The following is a 26,121-nucleotide window of genomic DNA, read 5'->3' on the forward strand; positions in this document are numbered from 1 at the left end:
TTGACTCCCTAAGAATGCTTGGGTGTGTTTGGGTATCTTCCCATACTTCCCATCTCACGTCACCCTTCCCTTCTCACACACTGTCCCAGACTCACTTGTCCAACTGACAACAGGAAGAGGGGAGAACCATTCTGGCCTTGCTCCTGGAGAATGCAGCCAGTCAGACCTCGTCAGCCAGGCCTCACTATCCATTCCCTCTTCCCTCTTCTGGGTGCCTGAGGCCTTGAAGGTTTTCCTCCCTAGGCCCTAGACTGGTTGTGATGCACACTAGGCACCAATCAGTGAACACCTCAGCCCGCCCTCCTTTCTCTAGGGAAGTTGGGGTCTCTGGAGATGCTGCAGACAGGACAGAAGTCGAGGGAGGAGGGGGAGGAAGGACTCTGACGCCAGGCTGTAGGTTTCTGCTCTTGCCTTTCCTGCTTCAGTTTCTTCTCTGTAAAATGAGACTAATGCTAGCGTTCCCCACATGGGATTGCTGTGAGGTTAGTAGCTAGTGTAGATGGAGTTTTAGAAATTGGCTCATAGGAAGTACCTTGTGAGTTTCAGCTACGATTGCTGCACACCCACATGAAGCAGTTGAGTAGGCAGCGTCTGCGGGGATACGAAGATGAACCCAAACACACAGGCTCTGCAGTTCCCATGAGGACAAGTATGAGTCCCAAGGATGGAAGGGCTTTTTGCTTCTGTGGAGTTGTTGATATGTGGTAGGGCAGAGTTGAGTATTGTGACCTGTGAGGATCCCAGCCACCTCTTACAGGTCAGGCTCCTTTGGCCTGGACAGGGCTAGATGGATGATTGGGAGGGTAGTGAGCTGGGTATCTGTGGCTCATGTTAGGGCACAGGGTCCCTCCTGTGTGGAGCTCAATCCAGGTGTCAAGATGCTGGTAGGTGGTTCCCAGTGGAAGGAGCAGCTTGCCTGGAAGGTGATTGAAATAGCAAGGCCTGAAGGGAGCCCCATATATGGGTGAGTGGACTGACCTTCAATTAATCCTTTTTCATCTCCCCAGTGCTGGGATTAGCAAGCCTAGCTTACATTAATTTTTATAGCCTTTATAGCCTCTTTTAAAGAAAAATTTTATTTATTTATTTGTGTGTGTGTGTAGTTACAGAAGGTTGTGAGCCACTGTATGGGTGCTGGGAACTAATCCAGCTCCTGCACAAGTACAACCAGTGCTCTTAACCACTGAGCTACCTCTCCAGAACACGGTCCCGTCCCTGTCCCATCCCCATCTCCTGTCCCCCCCCCCCTTTTCCGCTTTGAGGTAGTCTTGTGATGTAACCCAGGATGTCACTATTCAGTAGCCCAATCTGACTTCCTTTCAATGCATTCCTCCTGCTTCAGCCTAAGTGTCAGAATCATAGCATTGGCCAAGACACCTGCTTCTTTTCCATTTATTTATTTTTGGATTTATTAGCTACCTGAAAGAATATAGTCTTTTTTAAACACCCAGATAATTTTCATATATGTTGTAGTTGACTATCCATACTGACAGCTCAGCTTACTGGGTCAGTAGCCTAGTGCCCAGCTCTGGGAACTCCCTCTAGGAGTCCTCTGAAGGGTTGATGCCTGTGGCTCAGCTGACTTGGGGAGGGGGAGGGGAGGGGTAGAGTGAGATCTGTTCTGCTTTAGCTGGTGACTTTCAGGCCCTTGTGAACTCACCTATGAGCAGGCTGGGCAGCAGAGTGTTGGGCTGGGAATCAGCATCCCCAGAGAGGGTCTGGGGAGTTGCGGTCATGTGTTCTCCCTAAATTAGTCTTTTGAGGAAAGAGTGAGGTGTGCTGAGTTTACAGTGAGGGCCCTTCTCCAGGGCCTTGCCTCGTGAGTGGCTCTTGCTCTTTTCTGGCACAATGTCTTGCTGTCTGAGGAGGTTGTATGACATGCTGGAGACTGCTGGCCTGGGGCTCCTGTTCTGCTCAAGTTGTTGCTACATTTCTCAATAGTCAGTGATGGAATCTGCTTGGGGCAGGGCAAACCATGGAGATCTGGGATGTTCTCAGTTGACACTGCACTGATCATTTATTTGGTGGCTTTCATTGAGGTGTAAGTGGGTTTGCAAAGGGTGGTAGAAGTTGATGTTAGAGAGGGCCACGGCCGGTGACAGGCAGCTGACTCCAGCTATTCCCTTCCCCATGGATTCTGGCCTTTTGCAAGGACCAGGAGCCAGTACAGGTCCTGGCTGTTTTGGTGGCTTTTGAAGAATAAGGGTTACTTTGCTAGCACTTCATTTTCTGGATTGAAAGTAGTTTGAGTAAGCTGGGTATGATAGCACATACCTGTAATGTCAGTACTTGGGAAGCCAAGACTGGAGGATCCTGAATTCTGGGTCAGCCCAGGCTACTTAGCAAGACCCTGTCTCAAAAAAGAGAGTAGTTTCAGTAGAGGGTGTGTTTAAAAGAGGGGAGTGTGTGTTGTTTAAGATTTTAGTTTAATTTTTTTAACTATGTGTATATATGAGTGTCTAAGCATGGTGATATCCATGTGAATGCTGTGCCTGTGGAGGCCAGGATAGGGCATCAGATCCCCTTGAGCTCGATTTACAAGTGGTTGTATGTTGGCTGATGTGGGTGCTGAGAACCAAACCTGGGTCTACTGTAAGAGCAGCAACTGCTTTTAACTGCTGAGCCTTCTGTCTAGGTCTACGTGTTGGTATTTTGAGACAGGATCTTACTCTAACCTAGGTTGTCTTGGAACTCACCGTAGCCCATGTTGTTCTAGAACCTGTTGTGATCCGAGTGCTGGAACTGTGTGTGCTGCCACAGCCCACAGAACAATCTTTTAAAGGTTTCAGTAGCATGTAGGCTTATATGCTGGCCACATCCTGCCTTGATCTGCTTTAATCACTGCGCTTGAGGCCACTTCTCAGTGACTAAGGACAGGTTTGGAGCTCTGTTAGCGGTCCCTGTGCAGGATGCTGGCCTCTGATGCTGAGAGTGAAGATTTTTCAGAACACTCAACAAACCCCACTGTTTATTGATCTCTGTCCTTAATTCCAGCAGATAATGGGGGGAGGGGGGGAGAGAAGCTGTGAGCTCTGATCCGCTTTCCTAGAGGCTGTCTGTAGGTGGTAGCAGAGATGTGGGGACCTGGCTCAGTGGAGTTACAGTGAGCTCTTGGCTGGAGCTAGGAATCACCTTTCATGTCTTTGTGACTCTCAGTACTGTCCACAGCTAGATCTCAGGTTGAAACTGATGGGACCTTCCCAGTCAGTAGTGGCTGACTCAAGCCGGCTGTGTGCTCAGCTAGAGAAGAGCCACTGGATGCCCTGTGCCTGTCCCTCACTCCTGCCCCTGCTGTTGATCTGTCCCTATTCCTGGAGCTAGTGTCTGGAATAGAAACCATGGGTTGGGAGCCCTCTCCCTGGCCTTGGGAATGTGGAGGCGCATCGTGAATCATTGGTGACGCTCATCATTTAGTCTCTTGAGGGTTTTCCCTGAGAAAAGATTGAAATTTAAAGCTTTAAATGTCGTGGCTGAGGCGAGCAGACCCTAGGGGGTAGCTGCAGAGAGTGTTCTTTCTCCCTGGCCTGTTTAGCTGGGTTCCCTGCCTCAGGATTCCCATGCTATATGCGTTCCATTTTTCTTTGTATCTTTTGTTGGCCTGTCCTCCTGAGCACTGCTTATATAGTAGGTGTGTGTCCTGGAGAAGCAATGTGTAGTGGAGGTGGTGGGTTATGCCTCTCGTATGTAGGCCACACAGGCTTTACCACACTTTTATCACACAGGTTTTAGCACAGGCCTAAAGCACACACACACATCTAGTGAGTGTGTACCCAGGAGTGCCCTGTAGACCTCTGGACATGTGGGATACACTTTGGCTTTAGGGCAAGGCTCATCTCTGCTGTTGGGCACCTGATCCACATATGGGCCCTTGGAGTGGCCTTTTTTGTTCTCATGCATGATTCCCTTGGCTACTGTTAAAGAGAGTTCACGGTGATAGCCCCATAAAAAAGGAGGGAGGAGTTTTATCACATCAGAAATTGGAGCATCCTTGAAAGGTCAGGGGAGGCCCAGGAGGGCCCTGTCCTTAGATGGCTGCTATCCCCTTTGGAGCAGGTGGACCCTGAGCTCTGCTGTCAGCCCCAGAGGCTGTTCTGCACAGGCCCTTGCTAGCTCTGCCTCTGCATAGATCAGTAGGTCACTTAGTTGGGTGGCTGTGGCCAGCCCTGGGAACATGTAGGCTTTGTACATCACAGAGGACCTTGAGTGGACATTGCTAGGTGGTAGGCTTTACAGAACTCTGGAGACAGGAACACTGGAATGGGGAGGGTGTGAGAAGCTGCCTGTGCCTCAGCCCCTGCCTCCACGACTCAGGGACACTGGCTGACTGGTTATGGGATTAGGTTTTTATCCCCAGGCGAATTCTGCTCGCACCAAGTAAACAGCATAGAGTTACCTTGGGCCGCTTGCCAAACTGGAAATATCTTGGATCTGGTGCTCTTTTTCTTTGGGTTGCTGTTGACTGTGGAAGATTTTGACCCTATTCCATTGCAGAGTAGGAAGAACAGCTTATTTTTCAGAACGGCAAATAAGGAAAAGAATGAAAGTATCTGAGTGTCTGTTTCCAGCCGTCTCCTGGGAAGAACACTTTTATAGACACCAGGCAGCTTTGCCAGCTGTGGCCAACTTTCCATCCGTAGAGAACTGAAGTGTGCCTCGAGGAGGCCAGGGCCGTCCTTGCCCCCAGAACCCTCGCCTGCCTCTCGTGTGTTCTGCCTGGGCCCTGTGCCATGGGGCAGGCCTTGGAACGCTTCGTTCTCCTGGCTTTCCTGCGGTTCGTTAGCGAGAATGTTGTGGTTAGAGGGAGGCATGGTGCTGAATGTGCCCTCTAAAGCCAGTGGACAGGCCGTCGTTTGGGGCCATGTTGAAGTGGTTTGCTCTGGAGAAGGTCTGTGTGCAAGTGTCCTGGCTCTGACCTGTTGAACCTTTCAGCAGCATCTACACGGAACATGCTCAGATTGTCTGATCTGTCCTAGAACTCCTGTGAAAGATGGCATGGCCTGGCCTTCCATTTCCAGCTCTTTTCTGTGCCACCAGGCTGCCAGCTATCCCTGCAGATGAAGCCCTCAGTGTCCCTGATGTGGACTCCTGGGATCTCTGGAGAAGTTGAGACCCCCAAGAGTGCGGTGTCACACACATCCTGGTTTGCTCTCCTGCCGTCCTGTCTTCCATGGCTGACGGCTGCTCTAGCAGCAGGCACTGGGTGGCAGGGTTGTGAACAGCAGCAGGGCCTAGGGAAGGTCTGTACACAGTGGGCAGAAGTGGGGTTTCTTAACTTAGCTTCAGATCAGAAACAGTCATCTAAAGTTTTGTGTTTCCAAATCAGAAACTTAGCCCTTTAGTAGTAGCTCTGGGTAATTATCCTTGTGAAGCCAACGTATTGCCAGGTGTGGTGGCACGTGCCTGTAACTTCTGTGTTTGAGGTAGGGGCAGAAAGATCACCAAATGTGAGGCCGGCCTGGGGCTACACAGCAAGACCACATCCAGAAAAAAAGGAGAGAGAGATGCGTGTTATTAGACTAACCAGATTCTCCGGAGCCATTCAGATGGGCTCGGAGGCCCTCTCTTGTTTTCCTCAGGGCTGTCTACAGATGCACACTGTGTGTGGTAGGAAGGGCTCTCTTCAGCTGCCATGTCATAAGTCAGCAGGAGCTTAGGTCAAGAGTCGGGCGAGTTGGCTACACTTGCCGTGGGTGTTGAGCTGTCACAGCAAGCCTGCCAATAGCCCACATGACTGGCACTGGGATGGTGGCCATGGGGTCTGTCAGTTTGCACAGCATAGGTAGTTCCCACTTAAGGGCTATGGAGACTGAGGTCCACATCTGCCTGAGCCCCAGTGTCCTAGGGATGTGTTTGGGACCCTGCGCCTCTCATGCATGTGTGTTCCACACTGACTCAGGAGCAGCTTAGATGCTCAGATGCCCAGGAGCCCGCCTTGTCTCTGCAGGGGTTGGGGGTAGGGAGGTGAGGCCTGACTCTTGGGTCAGGAGAGCCTCGCTCAGCACATGGACTAGCTGAGTTTGCCTCGGGTCTGGCTGTTTGCTTCTCTCAGCTGACCTGCTAGCTGTGTATTAACCTCAGAGAGACCACACAGGTGAAATGGAAACGGAGATCTGGAGTCAGTTTGAGCATTGGTGGTAAAAATGTGCTGTGGGGTTCATCTCCCACCTTCTGGCAGCATGGCATCTGGGGTCTCCAGAGCTGTCCACAGGGCAGAGCTGGCATACTCCAGTTGCTGCTGCCTCTGGTCGTGAGACCACTTAAACACCTTTCAAGAAACTAAACTGAAGTCCAACTCAAGACCTGGCTGTTCCCCTTTTTTCCCCAAAGTATCTTAAAACTGCTCCCTTTATTAGCTTGTTTTCTACTCTGTTTGTTTTATTGTTGACTACTGAGCTTGCCCTGGAGACAGTGCAGTGTACCCATAGGTGGTGAGCCCCCAGGACCTGCCACCTGCAGTGTGCTGAGGATTAACAGCGAGAGTCTGGAGCCAGAACAGAGAGATCAGAAGCAGAGCTCAGCCAGGCACCCAATGCCCTGCAACTACTGGGACTTCTTCTTCTTCTTCTTTTTTTTTTTTTTTGTAAAACTGCTTCTTTGTCAGCTTTCACTTCTTGTGTGGGCAGGGCACAAGCTAATATTTATCCTGCAAAAAAATCTTAAAAATGCTGGCGTGGGGAGCATTTTATGGAGGATTTTATTAATCGTTGAAAGGGAGTTACTGCCTTGAGAAACTGAGGCGATTGTGCTTAATTCAAATTTTGATTCAACAGTTTTGTTAACAGATGAAGTTGTTTTGGTCTTTCTTGTAAAGGCTTCTTTTTCATGTGAGTTATAGTCTGTTGTGGGCAAACTTTGGCTATATGCTCAGGACCCAGGACTGGACTTAGACCTGCATGTATGTCTGTGTGAAGGTGTTGGATCCCCTGGAACTGGAGTTACAGATAGTTGTGAGCTGCCATGTGGATGCTGGGAATTGAACCCAGGTCCTTTGGAAGAGCAGCCAGTGCTCTTAACTACAGAGCTGTCTCTTCAGCCCCCAGGTATGCTCCTTTATAATTGACAGGCTTTTCAGAAATGCAACTTTATATGAGTTGTCACTTTCAAACCTGGGAGGACCTTCCCACTGTGAGTGTGGTGTAGGTGACCGTGTAGCTCTGAAGGATGGGTGTTGGTTTTGAACTCCTTAAAAATGAAACTCTATGATGTTATTTTGCACTAAAGCTAGCCACAGCTGGATTTCCTCTAGAGCCTGCCCTTCACATGGCAGTGCCCTTGACTTTCCAAGTGGGTGGATGTGAGGCCAGGAAATGCTTCTGGTGAAGCAGGAGGAGCCAGGGGCTTGGCATCTGCCAGACTTCCACCTTCAGCGGCTCCTACTTTCTAGATCTAGGCCTATTCAGAACAGGAGAATGAGTTGGGATGGGGATGGGGTCCCAGTGTCCCACATCCCGGGGGCTGATGTGGTCTGAATGATGGGGTCCATTCCCAAGAGCAGTGAGCGAGTGCCAATGATAGTACACGGGGAACTGAGAGCTGGAGTAAGGAAGTCTACAGTGAGGCCCAGAGGCCAGGGAGCTAAGGTGAAGATCTTAGGACAGTGGTGGCTGTCCTGGAGGCTGGAGCCTTTCCCCCACCTCCCTCCCAGTCTCTCTAATGCTTGGCATTGGGGTGTGCCAGGTTCTAGGCTGAGTTCTGTTAGTGGACTCTCCTGGCCCTTGTGGGTGGCTCTCTAGCCCATTAAGACCTTGTTAAGGCCCTAGGACTTCCTCTTTGTTCAGCTGAGTCAATTTTCTTGTAAGCCTGTAGTTCCTCTCCTTTCTCCTGGGCTGTGGCCAGTCCTCTGAGCTGCTTTTTTTTATAACTGTAGGCAGTACACACAGCTGGCCACTGTCTATGCCCTTGGGCATCAGCCTATGTGTAGAACTGTTGGGTTGAATTATGTGGAGTCCAGTAAAGGGAGAGGACTGCCCTCTCACTAGCATGACTACCCCCTTGCTATCTAGATGTTGCAACTCTACCCAGCTGTTTGGCATAGCACCTGTTGCCCAGGATGGTAGCATTCAGTGAGCTATAAAGATGTGTCAAAGGACATTATAGAATTGGCTGATTAGGCATGGAAGTTCCCTTTCTAAACACAGAGACTTTCAAGTGAATTTCTGTTCGTTTGCAATGGAGACAAAATGCAGAACACTTTACATGTATTCATTCTGGCATGGTAGCCTATAGAATCTATTGATTGGTACCTATTATAGATTTACATGTGGCCTTGCACTAGGCATTTACAGGAAGCAAATATAGTGCATACAAGTATAAGAAACCATGCCCAGCATAGTGTCGTCTGCTTGCTTCTCTTGGCAGAAAGGTTTGTACTTGAGCTTTGTGTCCAGGACAGAGTGGCAAGAATTGCTTGTTATGGGACAAGCATCCCTTAAGCATCTTTGCAAGGGGCTTTGTTTGCAGCTCCCTGAGTGTAGCTGTGTTCCAATCCTCTTGTGTTTCCAAGTGCGGATTACAGGGATGCTCCAGCATGCTGGCTCCTGTCTTTGACTCAAATCTACACAAAGCGTCTGATGTAAAGGATTCTGCATCAGTCTTAGAGATGGGTGCTAGTCTCCCAGAATGGATGAAGAAACGTTTTGTGTACATTTGCATCTGCAAGCTCAGTCCTGCATTCCAGATGTGGCATGCTATTCTGTGGAAGGCTACAGGTGACCTCTGCCCTATGCCCGAGCCATTCTGCCTTAGCACCTGCACGCACCTGGATTGCAAGGGGCTGTGTTCTAGTTTTACTCAAGACAGCATTATCCTGCTGACTTCCAGATCAGAACCTGGTGCTGCATGGGCCTTGGCCAATGGTACCTACCAATGACTGAGTGGAAGGGGCCTGTATATGTGAAACCCATTTGGGCCTTTTGTTTGGCCTGGAGGAGCACTGTGGGAGTAAAGCTGCTTCCTCATCTTAGAATCTTGTTATGAGGTCCAGGCTGCCCTCAAACGTAAGATCCTCTTGCCTCTCCTCCATGAGTCCTGGGGTTGCCATATGTCCTCCATGCCTGGCTTGTGTAGAGCTTCTTGACCCATACAGACCAGTGCAGTACCAGGAGACACAGGCTCAGGGTTCTTGTCTCTTGTCTCCTCTAGCCTGGAGAGAGGAGTAGGGCAGTTTCTTCTCTCTGGTGGGCTTGGAGTCCTGTGGATAGGCTGGGTATGGGCTCTTCACCAGTGTAGGGTATTGTGGGAGATTGTGTTCAGCTAGCAGTGATGAAGCAGGCTGCTTGCATGTGCTCAGTCTGATGGGGGCAGATAGAGAGCAAGACCCGTAGATTCTTGATGCTCAGCCTCGTGGAGGAGAGCCCCCAAACACTGTGCACGAGCTGCTATATTTTTGGGCAGGGCTTTAGAACTTTCATCTTAATGGTGATGGGCTGGGGATGGCTTCCTTGGTATGTTTTGGTAATCAGCTTCAAATATTCACCAGCTAAGGGGACCTGCCACCACCCCCTTCCACGGGCGCTTTCAGAGCCACCCCTCCCCTAGCTGAAGGAACTGCTGAGCAGCATGTTGTGTATCTGGGCCTTGGAGCATGTTTGTGTAGACAAGCAGAAAGTCTGTCTTCAAAAATAAGTTAGTTTTGTTTTTAGCTGAAGTTAGTTCCTAGAGCAGCTTAAAGAACCTGGCTGTGACCCACAGAAGCAGTGCTGTTTTTCTTTGTGTGTGGTGCCAGGGATCCAACAAGATGCCTTGTGCATGTTGGCAAGTGCTCTGTCCTTGAGCTGTATCCCAGCTGGAAATAATGCCTTTGGCTCTGCACTCATACCTTAAAGACTTAATGTCTAGAAGGAATGCTTCCTGTCAGAAGACAGCAGTGTACAGCATGGTTTGTGTGTGGATGTGCTTCTTTGTAGTAGTGTCTCTGGACACTGCACGTTTCTTAGAGTAAAACCCCAGTGGCTGTGTTCCTTTGCCTGTGATGGGCACTGAGTAATAGCCCTGCACTGTAATGCTGTGGCTGTGTCCTGGCCAGGCTTGCCGTCTTAGCAGCTACACAGAGGCTCCAGAGCAGCAGGAGTTAGTTCAGGGGACAGCAAGCCACTGTCCCTAATGCAAAGAAAATGCTAGGTCCTGATGTACCAATTTTTCACCAGAGCCAAGGTGGTGCCAAACAGCATTTCCTCAGCACAGAAAATGGGGCCCACGGGTAAAGAGCTTCTCCGTGGAGGTGGAAGTTTTGGGTGTATGTGCGTTTAGGGGACATTGCCCTTTGCTGCCATGCCAGTTGTCACAAGGTTCCAGCAGAGTGGAACAGAGAGGAGAAAAGGAAGAGGAAGTGACTGACCAGATCCTCTCCTCTCTCAGTGAGCAGCATGGGGGGGGGGGGGTTGTGTCTGTGTGGAAATGGGCTTGCCAGGGCCTAGAAGCACTCCTCAGGGTGCTAAGTTTCCTCAGAGGTCACCCTCACAGCCCAGTTTGGAGGCTAGACACAGAGCTATGCTGTAAACAGTGCCGTGACTCACAGGCCTGTGCAGGTTCCAGGTGAGGAGTTGCTGGGAGACTGGTACTAATCTTGCTGTTAGGTTAGCTGGCCATAAAGGTCCAGGTTACAGCCATTTGTAAACTTGCTTTATCCATTGAAACTTGGGCTTTTGAAAACTACAGTTCACATTTTCCCAAATACAGCAGTAATCCTTTTCTTTCTTTTTTTCCCTGTTTTGTTTTTGTTTTTCTTGAGACGGGGTTTCCCTGTGAAATAGCCCTGGCTGCCCTGGAACTCACTCTGTTGACCAGGCTGACCTTGAATTCACAGAGATCTGCCTTCCTCTGTCTCTCCGGTGCTAGGATTCAAGGTGTACTCTACCACTGCCTGGCAGTAATTCTTTCTTATTCCCCCACTCCCATTCCCAGTTTCACTTATTGGTGTCTGCCATCTGCCATCAACCAAGATCTGAAAGTATTAAATATTAAAAAGAAAATTGAGTAATATGGTGAAGTCTCTGCTATCCCCTCATGCCCACTTCAGGGTTGAGTCCCTCTGTCCAGAGTTCCCAGCGTATCTACCACTTACTCAGTCAACAGAGGAAAGCTATTAAGCCAAGAAGAATTAGGCTGAACTTGCTAAGATCTGTGCAGTCCTGCTCCCATGCTCTCACACAGCACAGCACAGAAGCTGCAGCCCTGGATGGTGTAGGTGAAATGTGCACCCAGGACCAATGGGGTGCTTGGAAGGCGTCCCTGGAAGGTGGAGGGGACTGTTTTATACTGCATGCCTACCCTTTCAAGAATGTCAGCATGTATTTGATCACATGGACTGTCATTTCAGGAAACTCACCACTTAGAGTTGAGCCTCACATCCCCTTTTGCCTCGGCACACAACTGGGGTCTGGAAGCCTCTGTTTGGACTTCTCGTGCACCAATGTCAAAGGAGTCTTTATAGTGGCATTACTTAACTGTAATCCTGTCCTTGAGGTGTATGTAGTGTGAAGGACTTTTCTTTCATTTTTCATGCTGTGTAGCTCCTTCCTTCTCTTCCTCTCTTGCCTACCCTGACCCCTGGAGGGCATGGTGGGCAACAGAATCTGAGTCTGTTGGCATCTGATTTGCACTCATCTGGTGAAGCACTCGGAGGATCTGATCAGTGCTTATCTTGGAGCTTGTGTCTGAGGCCACCCTTGTGGGTTTTATATTAAAGCTGTAACAACTTCCTTCAGCCAGCTTGGATTCCAGGAGCTTCTCTGTTTAGAAGCTTGCTGCAGTTTCCATGGTAGCCAGAGCTTCATTCTGACTCCAGTGGCCTAAGCCAGCAAATCTCCCAGTGCTAGGAACCTTTAGAAAAAAAGGAGGAGAAACAGCTCATTGCCGGTTAATTAAAAAACAGACACCTCCTGCTCAGCTGAGAGTGCAGACTGAAGAAACATACAGACCCAGGTAAGGAAGCCAACCCGCAGAGCACACTCTCTTTGGGGCTGTCTTGTTTTCAGTATGACTTCACTCAAGTGGGCTTTGTTATGAGCTTTCTAAGTGCTGGATGCTGGCTTGGTCCTTGACATTTGGGCAGCAGTTTATTTTAGTAAAAAATGTACAGGGAGTCTGGCTACATAGTGTTTTCCACTGGCACAGATTTCTAATCCTAGCACTCAGGGAGGTGGAGGCAGGAAGATCAAGAGTTCAAAGTCACCTTTAGCTACATAGAGAATTCGAGGTCACCATAGGCCCTGTGGGACCCTGCTTAAAAAACAAAAACAACAACAACAACAAGCCCAAAACTGAAAACCACAACACTCAAAAGCTCAACAACAACAAAAAGATGTTTCCCACCCTTGGGAGAGTGAGGCTAGAGAACCAGTGTGGGGCCAGCCAGACTGGAAACCAAAACAATAAAAACGTATTTCATTTAAAATCCCAGTGCCTTCCCCCTAATTCTATTTTGTTTCTTTGAGACAGAATCTTGCTATGTAGTCCAGATTAGCCTGGAGATCATGGCTGTTCTCCTGCCTCAGTGCTGATGGCAGGCACAAGCCATTATGCCCAGCTCTCTCTTTTGTTGTTACTTTCAGTGGACAGTGTTATCCAGGCTGGCCTCAGGCTGTGGGCTCAAGTGATCCTACCTCAGTCTTCCATGTTGTTGATATGCACTGCTGTGTCCAGTGTGCCCTTGACATTGTGAAAAATAAAGCAATAGGTACTTTGATTCAACTACATATTAAAAATGTTTTCTGGCAGGGCACGGTGTGCCACATACCTATGATCCCAGAGCTCAGGAGCCAGAGATAGGCAGATCTCTGAGTTCAAGGTCTGCTTGGTCTATATTATAGGTTCTAGGCCAGCCAGGGCTAAACAGTTAGACCCCGTTAGTAATAATAATACATATTTACTGTCATGTTAATCACCACTGGGGTTTGCCTGTTTCATTTAGAGGTCCAATGGCATTTACTTTTAAGTTGGCAGCTTGTTTGTGTCTGGTGTGGCAGGCAGCTCTGGCAGGTAGGCTGTGCCCAGGTAGTTTGGGTAGCCCCAATGAGAAGGGGCTGCTGACAGAGACCTCAGCAGATGCATGATCTGAGGTGGACCTTGTGGTGGTGGCTAGCTTAAAGCCCACAGCCCTAGAGCTGGAGGGGCTCTTTGAGGGGCCTTTGGAAGCCAATCCAGACATAAGGGGAGAGGCAGAAGCAGGGGAGCAGTGTAATGGACATGCTATCGTAAGGGATCATTTCAATTACGATATTGAGAATGGGTCTATAAGGTTGAGGGTAAGTCACTAGCCTAGTTAGGAGCTTCCTGGGTGGCTCAGGTATTAGATAGAAGAGCAGAGGTGGTAGGTGTTACAGAATTCTGAGTGAGCTGAAAAGCAGAGTCCAGCAGAGCCCCAATTCTTGGCCCTGAGTAATCTGATGGGCACATCACAAATCTTAAATGGGTAACTCCACTCAAGATTTTGGCCTTAGTGTGTATTGGGTTTGTCTTGTTGGTACCAGCAGATTTCATATCACCATACTTGTCTTTGTGTGATTTAAACGCTAGGAAAATCCATGAGAAATTCAAGTTTAAGAGGCTAGTAGTTCTTCTAGCCTAGCTCCCTGTGCAGGGTGTGTGTGTGTGTGTGTGTGTGTGTGTGTGTGTGTGTGTGTGTGTGTGACAGAGAGAGACAAAGGTAGCATTCTTGCACATTTACGTGTGCTTGTACCTCTTGTGTGTGTTGGTGAGTTGTGGACTCTTGCACACCTGCACAACCACCTCAGAACTGAGCTGGTTCCCTGGCCTGCTGCTCGAGGGACAGACAGGACAGGACAGTGCTTGTGGGGAGGGGCTGAGCTTCTTGCTTCCGTTTGGCTCTCTAAGCTGATGCATGCTGTTTGCAGGGCCTAGTGCTAGTGGTCTAGCTGCAGACTGCTTTACTAAGCTATTAGATGTCTGGGCCAGGCTGTGCTGTACTCCATGCCCCACAGGCCCTGCGGATTCTCAGTAGGTTCCCACAGCTCTCTTGGCAATTCTGATGTTTTCCTTTGCAGATGGAAAAGTTGCTTCCAGAAATGGTGTGCCAGCCACGTCAACACAGGCACCTGTGGGTTGATAGCATTCGTGGTCTGCAAGCAGGCCTGGTGGCCTGCAGTATCCAGTAGTGCTTAGGGACTGGTAGATTTCCTCCTGTGATGTGTGAGTGGAGTCTAGTCCATGTTGGCTGGGCCCTTCTAGGGCTCCTCTGGGGTTTGCCCTGGGTGCTGAAACAGCTTCATTGGCTTAGTTTTAGGTCCTTGGGTCTTTGTGACAGTCATGTTCTATGTCAGCTGCTGGAGTCATGGTCTTACATCATGGACGTATGCCTACTAGTTGATTATACAGGAAGGCAGGAACAACAGTTTAATAGGTTGTGAGACACTGAGGGATTCACTTGTAGTGGCGTTCGGGGTGGGGACAGTACTAGAGGAAGGACCTTTACTTCCAGACTGGACAGAGGGACAAGAGGGTCTGGGTGCTGGCTCTCCCTGTGCTGCTTCTGCAGACCTTGACACTGTGCTCTGCTGCTCTGGCTCACTGAGGCTGTCACACCTGCAGGGGAGGGGGGCTGGGATTCCAGGTATGCACCACCACTCCCCATCTGCATATACAGTTTATGTGGAGGGTGTGATAGCTTCTCTGGGTGGCTTAAAGAATTCTAGTACTGGTTTGTCTTGAAGTTTACTTTCATTGCAGTGTTCAGTTTTAGTGGTGGAAGAATTAAGGCAACTCTACGTAGTTAAAAGGGAGGTTTATTTTGTGGTAACTCACAAGTAAAGGGATAAGTTACAGGGTCTGGGAGAGGTGAAGTGCAGTCCAGCAGTGTTCTTTGGAGAACTCTGCTCAGTCTACATCCAGGGTCCAGGATCCAGGAACCAAGAAAGCAGGCACATCCGGATCTCAGGTCTTAAGGGCTCCTGTCTTGGCCCACCTCGTAGGAATGACAGTTACCGGAAGCCTCAGTGGGGGTAGTACTTCCAGGTCAAAGCTGGAACAGCTACCCACTACACAGTTTCTTAAAAATAAATTTTAAAGTCATCTTAGTCACTGGTATTGACACACTAGTTGTCTAGTAAGAAGTGGGTCTTTGGGTTCTGTGATTATTTTTTTCTCACTAAATGGGAGACCCTGTAGCCCAGGCTGGCCTTAAACTTAGAGAAGTTCTTCTAACTCAGCTTCCCAAGTACTGAAATTATAGCTATACACCATCACCCCTGGCTAGAGAGAGGGATTTCAACTTTCTGAGCATTCATTCCTTCCCTCCCTCAGTGCTGGGAATTGAATGTAGCGCCTCATGCATGCCCAGCATATACTTTACCATTGAGCCAGCTCTCCAGCCCTCTTTTTACTTACTTTATTTTTACTTTATTGTTCTTGTTGTTGCTATTGTTTTTCTTTTGGTTTTTCTGAAACAGAGTTTCTCTATATAACAGCTGTGGCTATCCTGGAACTGCCTTTGTAGACCATGCTGGCCTCAAACTCCTAGAGATCCGTCTGTCTCTGCCTCCAGAGTGCTGGGATTAAAGGTGTGCACCACCACCACCAGGCTGTTCTTGTTGTTTTAAGACAGAGTTTCATGTACCTGATGCTGGCCTTGAATTCCTGATTTTCCTGCTCAGCCTCCCAAATGCTGTTACTTCTTATTTTAAGGCAGGGTCCTGGTAAGTTGCCTAGCCTGGCATCCGATTTACTCTGTCCAGGCAGGCCTTACATAAGCAGTCCTCCTGCCTCAGCCTGCTGAGGAGGTAGAAAGACAGGCTCAGCTCTTCGCCCTCTGCAGTCTCCATGATTTCACCTCATCTAGGACTCATAGTTGTTTCTCTTTTCAGGTTCCTTTCCTGCCACTTAGCAGTTTGCATTTAACAGTTCTGTCTGTCTTGACATGTGTCCCTGGCTAACCCAGAACTCATCGTATAGCCTGGGCTGGCCTCCAGCTTGTCACGATGCTCTTGTTTTGGTCTTGCTTTGAGTGCTGAGATTATAAGCTTGTGTGCCACGTCTGGCTTCCTCCATAGTTCATTAGTTCTCCTACCGAAAGACATCTTGATTGCTTCCAGGTACTTCTGTGTGCAGGGTTTGTGGGGTCGTGAGTGTACAACCTGTCAACTACTCTTGGATTGCATGGTAATATGTTTACTTCATCCTGGGACCCAGAGCTGTATAGCTGCACCCTTTGCATCCCCACCAGCAGTGACCAAACAAGGCTGTACCACATCCTCACTAGTACTTGGTGTTTGAATTTGGGCAGCTCTGGCAGGTGTGTAGCAGCCTGGCACCTAGGTGACACATGAAGGGAAACATCTTTTCATGACTTGGTGTGCTTTCATACATGTGTGTCTTCATGACCTCCCTTGTAGGATCCTTGACCAAAAATTTTTTTTTTTTTTTTAAGTTTTTGAGACAGGGTCTCATGTAGCCCAGTCTGGCGTTGAACTCGATACGCAGCTTAGACCAATCCTGAACTACTCTTGACCCTCCTGCTTTTGCAGCGCACATGATGTAGTTACTGGCATTTTCAACCACGCCTGGTCCTCGACCTGTCTTTAATCAGACTGTTTTCTGACCATGAGAGTTGAGCGTGTATTTTGGATAGCAGTCTTCTGTCAGCTGTGTTCTTTGCAAGTCCTTTCTCCTGGTCTGTAGCTTACCCTCCTGCTCTCTTGACACAGCATCAACTCATTGCTTACATGCTTTCCAGTAAAAGACAGGCTTGCTATGTGCTGTGTTTCATTCATACCATTGATACATTGGATTCAATTGGACTTATACTCTTGGTCCACACATTGACATTCTGTGCTATCTGCTGCCATTGGACCAGTTTCTCTGGTTTGTGTTGTCTCTGATCATCTGAAGAGAGGTGCTGGTGGGGACCAAGAGGCTATGTCAGTGATGTTGCTCAGGGCTGTTTGTGGTTCCATTAGTGCCTAGTATCACACTGCGATCCCTGTCAGGTTGACCCAGCAACCTTTTTGCATTATGCTGATGTGAAAGAGGCAGGTAGCTACCTTCTCCCCATACTGTACTTTGGACTTTGAATTTTGAACCTCCACTACAGGGTAGCAATTTGGTAAGGTGCTTTTTCTCTACCTCTTGAACCTCCCAGGCAGCCATGTGCTCTGGGGAGCAGCTGATACAGGAGGCTGTGCCATAGGGTGGATGGAGTTACCACATATTTAAGTTATTTCAACTATGCGTTTAAGTTGAAGACCACCTCCTGTACTCATGGTGTTCTGAGGGTGTGGTGCCTTAATTTGTGTCTGTGTATACGTGTGAATGTGGGTGCTATGGCAAGCCAGTCACCACCGAGCACTTGTTGGCTGCATGTAGTTAAAGCACACAGTCTACATGTGTGTGAGAATATGTATGCAGCATGGTAGGGGCATCTGTAAGTGCAGCATGCACCACCAGCACTCCTGGGCAGTGCCCGTGTTGAGTGCCTCATTGACTTTGACTCTGCTGGTGAATGTTGTAACCGTTTCAACCCTTAAAACATCCCAGCTATGGAGCTGGGGAAGTGGCTCAGAAAGTGAAGTACTTGCCTCCTATCAGGTTTGGATCTTCAGCACCCACTAATTGCCAGGTGATCATGGTAGCCCGTTTGTCATCTCAGCTCTTGGAAGGAACCTCTGACACAAGCTATCTAGCCAGACTAGACAAAATTGGTAAGCTCTGGGTTCAAATGAGCAACCCTATCTCAGTATACACAATGGAGAGAGATTGAGGAAGAAACCCAAACCCAGTGTCAATCACTGGCCTCCACATGCGTATGCAACACATGCATGTACACACACACACACCTCTACCACACACATATACACACACCTAAAAGATGCGTCCCCAAAACCTTGAGCCACGCGTGGGGTACTGATCAGAGCTGCTATCCAGACACTTTTCCACAACAGCCTGAAGGAAGTCACATGTTTTGGCATCAGTCACTCTCACATTAGAAACAGGACAATAGAGGAAGTTGTTGGTTGGAACAATTGTCGTTGCATTTGTCTGAGTACATCTGCAGACTGTAACAGAATTGTCACCAAGTGTGCAGCTTTCTGGAGCAGGCTTTGAGGGAAGCATTCTTTGCTGTACTGGAAAAACTGTCCTGGTTATGTCACAGGTCACCTAATAGAAGAGGCCAGAAGAAGCCATAGACTACTTTTGTTCTCAGGAGTGCAGAACTGTCTGTGTTATGAAGAGGCAGCTGCTCCTTCTGGCTTTAGCCTCCGCATATCATCATGCTTTTAGCCTGGGCATTTTACACTGTCTTTCTCCGAAGAAGCTTTTGCATGTGGTTACATAGTGTTCACTCCGGTGATGGCATGGGACCAGCTTCCTTCCAAGGAACAGTTGTCCTGCACTAGGAAATGACTTCATGGGCATTGCCTTATGGATAATGAACCTGTTTTTATGGTACTTGATGGTTCTGCACTAGGAAATGACTTCATGGGCATTGCCTTATGGATAATGAACTTGCTTTTATGACACTTGATGGTTCTCTCCTGAAATGTGCTGACCAAATGCTGGGTACTTGACCTCTGGTCAGGAGTCATAGCTCCACCCTACTTCCTTTAAGCTTCCTTCCATTTCTTTTTGGGCTCTGATAGAGAGTACCAGAGATGGGGTGTGGGGAGCCCACAAAGAAGGGCTTTCCACCCTGTAGGGTCTTTGTGCCTAGGAAAGGCACAGCAAAGACCTGAATTCCCAAACAAGAGCTATGCTTGGTTAAGTACAGATGGAGAGGACTAGGTGATATCCAGGGATGCCTTGTCTCTGGGGAAATGGATGAGTGAGCCAATCAGGTGCCTCTGAGATTCAGAAGTGCTGTCGTTCAAGTCTGGGAATGATGAGCAGATTGTTAACTTGGCTATTCTCTTCTTTTTGTCTGTTCGCAGACAAAAGCATTAAACAACAAGTTAAAATACAAAAGTCAGTAGCCTCAGTGAGATGGAAGGGACATGAGTCTGAGTGAGCAAGCAACTTTATTAGCCTTCAAATGGCCACTGACCAAGGAAGAACGAATCCTGGCAACAGAGGCAAAGCAGGTGGAGTTAGGGATGAGCCTGAGAAGTGTGCAGAGCTATGCAAGAGCCCCCAAGGGCTTTCCTCAAAGGTGCAGAGTGGGCTTGAAAGAAAACCAAAAATAAGTCTATGGAGCACGGCAGCTCTCCAAAAGACAAGTTGAATCCAGTCCAGACTCCAAAAGGACTTTTCCCCCAGATCCTATCACGTGGCTTTTAAAGTCCATATGCTCATAAAGTTCTTGGAAATGAGGATGGAGGAATAATTTGGAGAATGCTGGGAAACACAGAGTAGGAACTGACTCTCAGAAAGGCTGCTGCCATTGGAGGCCTGGCCCCTGGCCTTTGACAGTGGTTCTGGAGCAGAGATGCTCCTGCGCTGCTCGGACACCATCCTTACTACTTCCCCCTTTGCAGAGCAGGGATGCCTGGCTGGGACGTGGTATTCTTTGTTCTTCCTTCCTTCCTTAACTGCACCCTATAGCTCCTTATGTACCTATATGTATCCCTCAATCAGCTGGGGTCCCTTTCTCCTGAGTGTGATTTCAAAACTGCTTTACTCTGTGGGGCCCTTCATCTAACCATCACTTCCTAGAGTTTTGAAGAAGAGGCTGGGCCTACTGGCTGTGCCAGGTGGTACCCTGATGGGGAGCAGATTGTTTTCCACAGTGGTGGTCAGATCCCTGTGTGTTGGTCAAGAAACGACAACTTGAGTCTGTTTTATTCTAGCTGTTACCATGACTTTATTAAAAATCCCAGTTGGGAAAGCTGCCCTGGCTCTTGGAGGGTTAGTTGCCTTGCAGTGGTGTGAGTGCCATGGGTTGGCAGTGTCTGGGAGTTTACAGACTGGGGCATGTTCAGCAGGCCTTGCACTGCTCCTTAAAGCTGCCTGGAAGATGCTCATGGCATTTGCCTGTGTGAAATGTACTCTCTGTTCACCTAGACCACTTGAGCAGCAGGTACCCAACCTAGCACACACACTATCCCCAAGGATTCCAGAGAGGTCAGATCTAGGATGAGGGGACTGGTTACTGCTCATGGCTCACCAGGTGTGGCTGCTCCAGAACTCTGGAATGTGGGTGTGGCCAGGAGAGGCAGTGGGTGCCCTCCCTGTCCCTGCTTTCAGGTGGTACCTCATCTTTCATTGAATCACACTGGACTCCTGATGTGTGGCTAGTTCTGGTGTGAGCAACAGCAGGACCCATGTTAGGGAGGTGAGGATGTTGGTGTATCATGAGGGGCTGATCAACTGCTGCCATGGTATGTCATTCAGCCCAGAGCTGAAATGGTGTTGGCAGGACCAGAGCTCGCTGTCCTAAATGGGGAAGAGTCTGGAAAGGTTGGTGTGTCTTCAGCTGGTGCAGAGAGGCAGGAAGCATAGCAGGACTGGATGGTGTGAGCTACAGGGAGCACAAGCCGCTACAGTAGGCATCCCTCTTCCCAGAGCTGGACTGGACTGCATCCCCTCAAAGATGACAGCAGCAGCCCAGGTACAGCTAGGTGCCAGGCTCTCCAGGCTTCTTCCTCTGAGACTATGGGTGCTGAGGCTGCCTGGCACCTGTGTGCACACCTGAGCACTATGCTAACTGAGTCCTGACCTTGCACCAGTTCTGAGTCTTTGAGTAGGGAGACCCCAAACATCCCAGAGTTCCACTGCACCCCCCAGTCTGATGTCTGTTTCTTTTGGCACTCGCTTGGTACTTGTGCCACCATACATTGCTCTGCCCAGGTTAAAGGGAAGGTATTTGTAGCCAGGCCTGGTGCCAGCTGTGACCAGAAGCTGCACACTGTACTACACCATGGTTTGCTGGACTTCTTACTTGGACTTCTCTTCCCCTTAAGCTGCTGCGAAACCCCACCGCCTGAGAAGTGTAATGTTGCTGTGGAGGCCTAGCTTTAGCTGAGGACACCACATCTTCAGGGCCAGCATGTGACTTGATGGCATAAGGTTCCCAGCTGTGTTTGTGCAACCTGGGATAACGCATTGACAGTGGTGGTGTGTTCAGATCGAGTGGGAGCTGAAAACCCAGAAGCTGTTTGAGTGGGGCAACAAAGGAACCTACTCAATTGAGAGATTCCTGAGAATGGTTGACCTGTCTCCAGGGCATAGGTCAGCACCCAGCAACTTGGTAGTGATCCAGCCTGGAGGCCTGGTTCTGCTGGGCTGGTCAGCTGGTTTTGCATTTAAGGGGTTGTTTGAGAGAGAGAGAGAGAGAGAGAGAGAGAGAGAGAGAGAGAGAGAGAGAGAGAGAGAACTAAATAGAATATACAACAGAAGCTATATGTGGCTTTAAAAGAAAGCTGGCCACACGGGCTGGAATTGATTCAGATGTGATCATCAAGGGCTCAGACACTTAAATTTAAAAAAAAAATTATTTTGTATGAATGCATATGTATTCACCATGTGTCATGGTGTGAGTAGAAATCAGAGGACAGCTTGAAAAGTTATTTTTCTACTAACACCTTATGGATCCCAAGGATGTCAGTCTGTACTCTTTGAGCCATCTTGCTGGCCCAGGCTTTGGACACCTTATAGAAACCCTTAGGTCAGCCTTACTCAGCCTCGGGGCTGATGGCTGGATGCTGTAGAATGTAACAGGGTGCTGAGAGTGTCCCTGGCCAGTAGCTACCCTGTTAACATTGTGACTAGCATGGACTGCTTAGACTGATTTGCACACCATGTATTGGAGGGTTTTGGGTTTTTTTGTTTGTTTGTTTGTTTGTTTGTTTGTTTTGTCTCATTTTACTTTTCCATTTTGGTTTTTGAGGCAAGGTCTTATGTAGCCCAAGCTTGCTATGTAACCAAGGACAACCTTGAACTCCTTTTTTCCTGCCTTCACCCTGCAAGAGCTGATAGTACAGGCATGCACCACCACGCCTGGTGTCAGAGGGTTACTGCCTCATCTCTGCTGTTGCTGCAGTGACTCTGGAGCCAAGTCTTAGCCCTGCATCTCAGGCACACAAGTCTCTGAGGATAGAGCAGAAGTGAGCCAAAGGCCACCGAGCAGAGCTGAAGGTTTTGGTGTTTGTAATTACGTTTTTTAGGACCACTTGCAAAATAATCACTGTTGTCCCATCCAACACCCAGCTGATCTGTTTCAGCTCCACAAACTGCATTGGTACATGTCCCCAGAATGTCAATGTCAGGAACAGGCCAACAGGTTAAACCGTAGGCCGTTTTGACAAAAGACTGGCAGTTTGACATAAAGATCATGGTGGTTACTCTCAGCAGTCCCAGGGCGAAGGTCGAAGTCAAGAGTAGCGGAGCTGAAGGTAGGATCAGTTTCCCCACTGCTCATACCATGTGTTAGAAGTGGCTCCTGATAAGAAAGAGGAGTATAAGTAGGTAACGAGTTTTTTGTTGTTGTTTTCTTTTTCATTATGTATATTGAGTGCCTGTAAAGGGTGGTGTGCACATGATGGCCAGTGTCTCAGAGATAAGAGGTGTTGAATCCCCTGGAGTTCCATGTAGTTGTAAGATGCCTAACATGGGTGCTGGGAACTGAACTTGGGTCCTTTGGAAGAGTAGGAAGGACTCTTAACCACTTAAGATGTCTCTCCCATCTTCTCTCCATTCCCTTGACTGAGGTTTATATGGCAGAGTAGGTAGGTGAATGTGAGATTTCAGATGAGGGCTGCAGTGTGGAGTTGCAGTAGAATTGGGGACAGAGAAGCCGGTGTACAGCTGAGACTGCCGAATCTCTGATGGGGGGAGGGGAGGGTGGGCTTGAGGGGGTGGGTTATAGTTATAGCCAAAGAGCAAGGTGAGTGGGGGGGGGGTGGGAAGAGCCGAAAGCCGGTGCACTTGGAAAACCTTCCCATTCAAGCTGTCCTGGCCCTGCCTGAGAGGACTGAGGAGGGAGGGACTAGGCGGTGCTCACCCCAAGTTTTCTACCTACCCTAGAAGGGGAGGAAGGGCTAGTTAGGACTCATCTGTTTGTTTGTTTATCTCACTGTGTAGCACTGGCTGTCCCAGAACTCACTATGTAGATCAGGCTGGCCTTAAACTCACCTACCTCTGCCTCTTGAGTCCTAGGATTAAAGGTGTGTGCCACTATGCCTGGCTTAGGACTCATCTTTACTAAGTAGATATTACTAGAAAAAAATGTATATGTATATATATTGTTTGTTTGTTTGTTTTTCGAGACAGGGTTTCTCCGTGTAGTTTTGGTGCCTGTCCTGGATCTCACTCTGTAGACCAGGCTGGCCTTGAACTCACAGAGTACTAGAAATATTTTATCCAAAGCAACCATTGAGAAATGTTTGGTAAGCTATCTGCCTACAGACCCAACTTCAGATCCAATGAGGATGCTGCCCTATATGATGCAGGGACCCTTTTTTGTAACCCTTCAGATGGAACCTAGTGTCTGGAGGTCTACCTTCCAAAGAGGTCAGGGTATTGTGCACCCCCACCTTTCCTCTTGTGGGGGCAGCTGGCATGTGCATGCATGTGTACATGTACATATTTGTTTGAGTCAGGCTCTTGCTGTGTCGTCCAGACTGGCCTAGAACTCAAGATCTTCCTACCTCTGCCTCCCTGCTGCTGGGCTCACACCTATGTGCCACCGCACTGATGTCGGGATCCTTTGTAAAGGGACATGTCTAGTTATCTCTAAGAATCAATATATTACTGTGGTGGGTGTCTAAGTAGAGATAAGTCACAAGCCGGTCACAGACTGGAGTGGAGCAGACTTCAAGACGAAGCTCTTGTGTTACAAGGCCCTTGGTAATGCCACACGTAGGCAGGGTGTCTGAGAACTGCTTGAAGTTACAGGGTTTGGCATGCATGGAAAGGCCTTTTAACGTTCATTTGATTATCACTGAGTTTTCCAACCTGGACAGGTGGAGGACTAATTCCCAAGCTGCTGCTGAGGACCCAGCCTCAGGATGGATTTGAGTTTGCCTGTTAGGTAGTGGGCCTGGTGTCCCCGGCTGTCTAGTCTGCCTCTTCTGCCTTTCATTGCACATTTGCAGGGAGTGTCTCATGAATCCCTCTGTGGTTCTGTCAGCTGCCCCTCCCAGCTGCCCTTTCCTTTCTGCCCTCTTTTCCTGATGCCAGAGAGCCAGGAAGGATGCCACCGGTGACTCCAGCAACAGGAAAACCTGAAACAGGCGATGGTGTTAGTGTTGGCTGAAGAGCGAGCACTTTTTCCCTGTCCACTTCTCTCCTGAGTCCACTTTCTTCAGCTGCCCCAGAATAATCCTCGTGAGCTCGTGTTGAGTGTTGTCAGTGGCGGCAGGTGTGGGCAGAGGCCACCTCTGACTTCAGCTTGTCTCTGCTCTCTTGCAGATCCTCTAGCCGCTCGATGGGGAGTCACAGAAGACCGCCTGTGTGTGTCAGCTCCCTACCTCTCTGTAGCAACAGAAGTGACTGCAGCGCCTTCACAGTCATGATGATGAAACTGGTATTAACTGAGTGGCCCTTATGGATTTTTAACTCTAACTCACAGTGAGCCAGCAAGCCATATGTTTACAGTCTGACCAAAAACCCTTCTGTGTTGCTGCACGGCTCGTGTGAGAAGTTGAGACGCCTGTTGGTACAGAGTGGAATACAAGAGTTACTTGCCGAGGAATACACTTGCAGCAGAACGAGAAGACGTCTTAATTTATCATTGGAGAGAGATGATAGTATTATTTATATAGGTAGAATAAATACATATATATATTTTGGTGGTAATGAAAATGGCTCCGCAGAATGCCGACTCGGAATCTATGCAAGTACAAGAGCTGCCTGTGCCCCTGCCAGACCCTCAGAAACGCAGAGACACAGAGGCTGAGACCCAAGAGGAGACCATCAGTGAGGGGTCCATAGACAGAATCCCCACGCGCCTGTGGGTCATGCATGGGGCAGTGATGTTTGGCAGGGAATTCTGTTACGCCATGGAGACAGCACTGGTCACACCCATACTGTTACAGATAGGTAAGTACAGCAGCAGGCCTGGCTGCCGCCGAGTGTGCAGCTCCAGCCACAGGTGGTGGAACTGAAGGTCCTGGGGACCCCTGCCATGGATCCTTGACCTCTGTGAACCAGGTTCAGGGGTGGTTCCTCTGCTCTGGACATTGCATTGCATGTCCTTGTAGCAGGGCACTTGAAAATAACTGGGCTTGGCTATGTTGGGCATACCAGCTGTGGAAGACACTGGTTTTACCACCACGGCAAATCAGGGATCCTGGTGTCACACCCGAGTTTCTTGCCTATGGAATGGGGGTGAGTGCAATCCCACCCCAGAGGTGACTGCAACCCCTCCAGGGTGCCGCTAGAATGGGTTTCCCCCCAAATTTTGTCATAATCTTTAGTTATCTCTGTAGACTCGGGCAGTTTTAAAAACTTAATTCTTGAGCTCTGAAGCTTCATAAGAGAACTAGACAAAAGGCCAAACAATCTAGAGGCATCAGTTTTGTTCTAGATTTTCATGTAATCAAGATTAGTATTTTAAAAACCTGTCTGCTTTGGTTGTTTTTAGCAGTATTTCTTGCCACAACATAACCACATCCTTGCATGGTAAGAGCTAAACCTGCTATGCTGGGATCAGTCGGCTCAACGTGGATTTGTCATCCCCTGTGACATCATCACCACTTCTTCCATCACAGTGGGATGTGGCTTGGGCCTCAGAGCACACAGGTCTGTGTGGAGCAGGCTTCCTGATACTGGCGGTGCTCACAACCTCATGTACGCCTGCTCTGCGGCCCCCGTTAATAAGGCCCCTGGGATAGGTCTCATTCTGAGTTCCACTCTGGATCCTGGCGTGCTTTTCTTTGGGAATCAGACCTTAATCTCCTCCATTCTCTTCCAGTTCTCAGAAGGCACAGGAGTTGGCCAGACGGCTTATATCACAGATGACAGATGGACTGGGGACTCTCCTGGAGGGTTAGCAGGGTGGTTAGCAGGGTAGCTTGACCACACGTGGTTGTTCTCTTGGTCTGTCATTGTGCTGCTTGTCATCCTTGGGGACCTGTCACGTGAAGGCACTGGGGCACATAGGCCATGCTTACCAAACACAGCTTAGCCCCGTGAGAACTTGGGAAAGAGGCATCAGGCTTTCTTGGTGTATGTTTTGTTCTCTCGAAGCCTTCTGAGAACTGGCTTCCACCCAGGTCTGGTAGCAAGCAGATCTGG

At 48.9% G+C, this 26,121-nt stretch overlaps 1 protein-coding gene across 3 annotated transcripts in view; it reads left to right on the top strand.

Annotated features, from left to right (window-relative positions):
- Slc45a4 (solute carrier family 45 member 4) overlaps positions 1–26,121 on the top strand; it is a 75,161-nt gene that overhangs the window by 18,460 nt on the left and 30,580 nt on the right. For 2 of the 3 annotated variants that reach the window (XM_059248131.1, XM_059248133.1), the window contains exon 2: positions 24,295–24,924. In XM_059248131.1, the coding sequence (XP_059104114.1) occupies positions 24,681–24,924 (244 nt within the window). In that variant the 5' untranslated portion in view covers positions 24,295–24,680. Of the gene's footprint in view, positions 1–11,770; positions 11,923–24,294; positions 24,925–26,121 lie in introns of those variants that run through there. The other variant, XM_059248132.1, reaches the window with a different exon arrangement.

This window comes from Peromyscus eremicus, chromosome 20 (genome assembly GCF_949786415.1).
Source record: "Peromyscus eremicus chromosome 20, PerEre_H2_v1, whole genome shotgun sequence".
Classification (NCBI taxonomy): Eukaryota; Metazoa; Chordata; class Mammalia; order Rodentia; family Cricetidae; genus Peromyscus; species Peromyscus eremicus.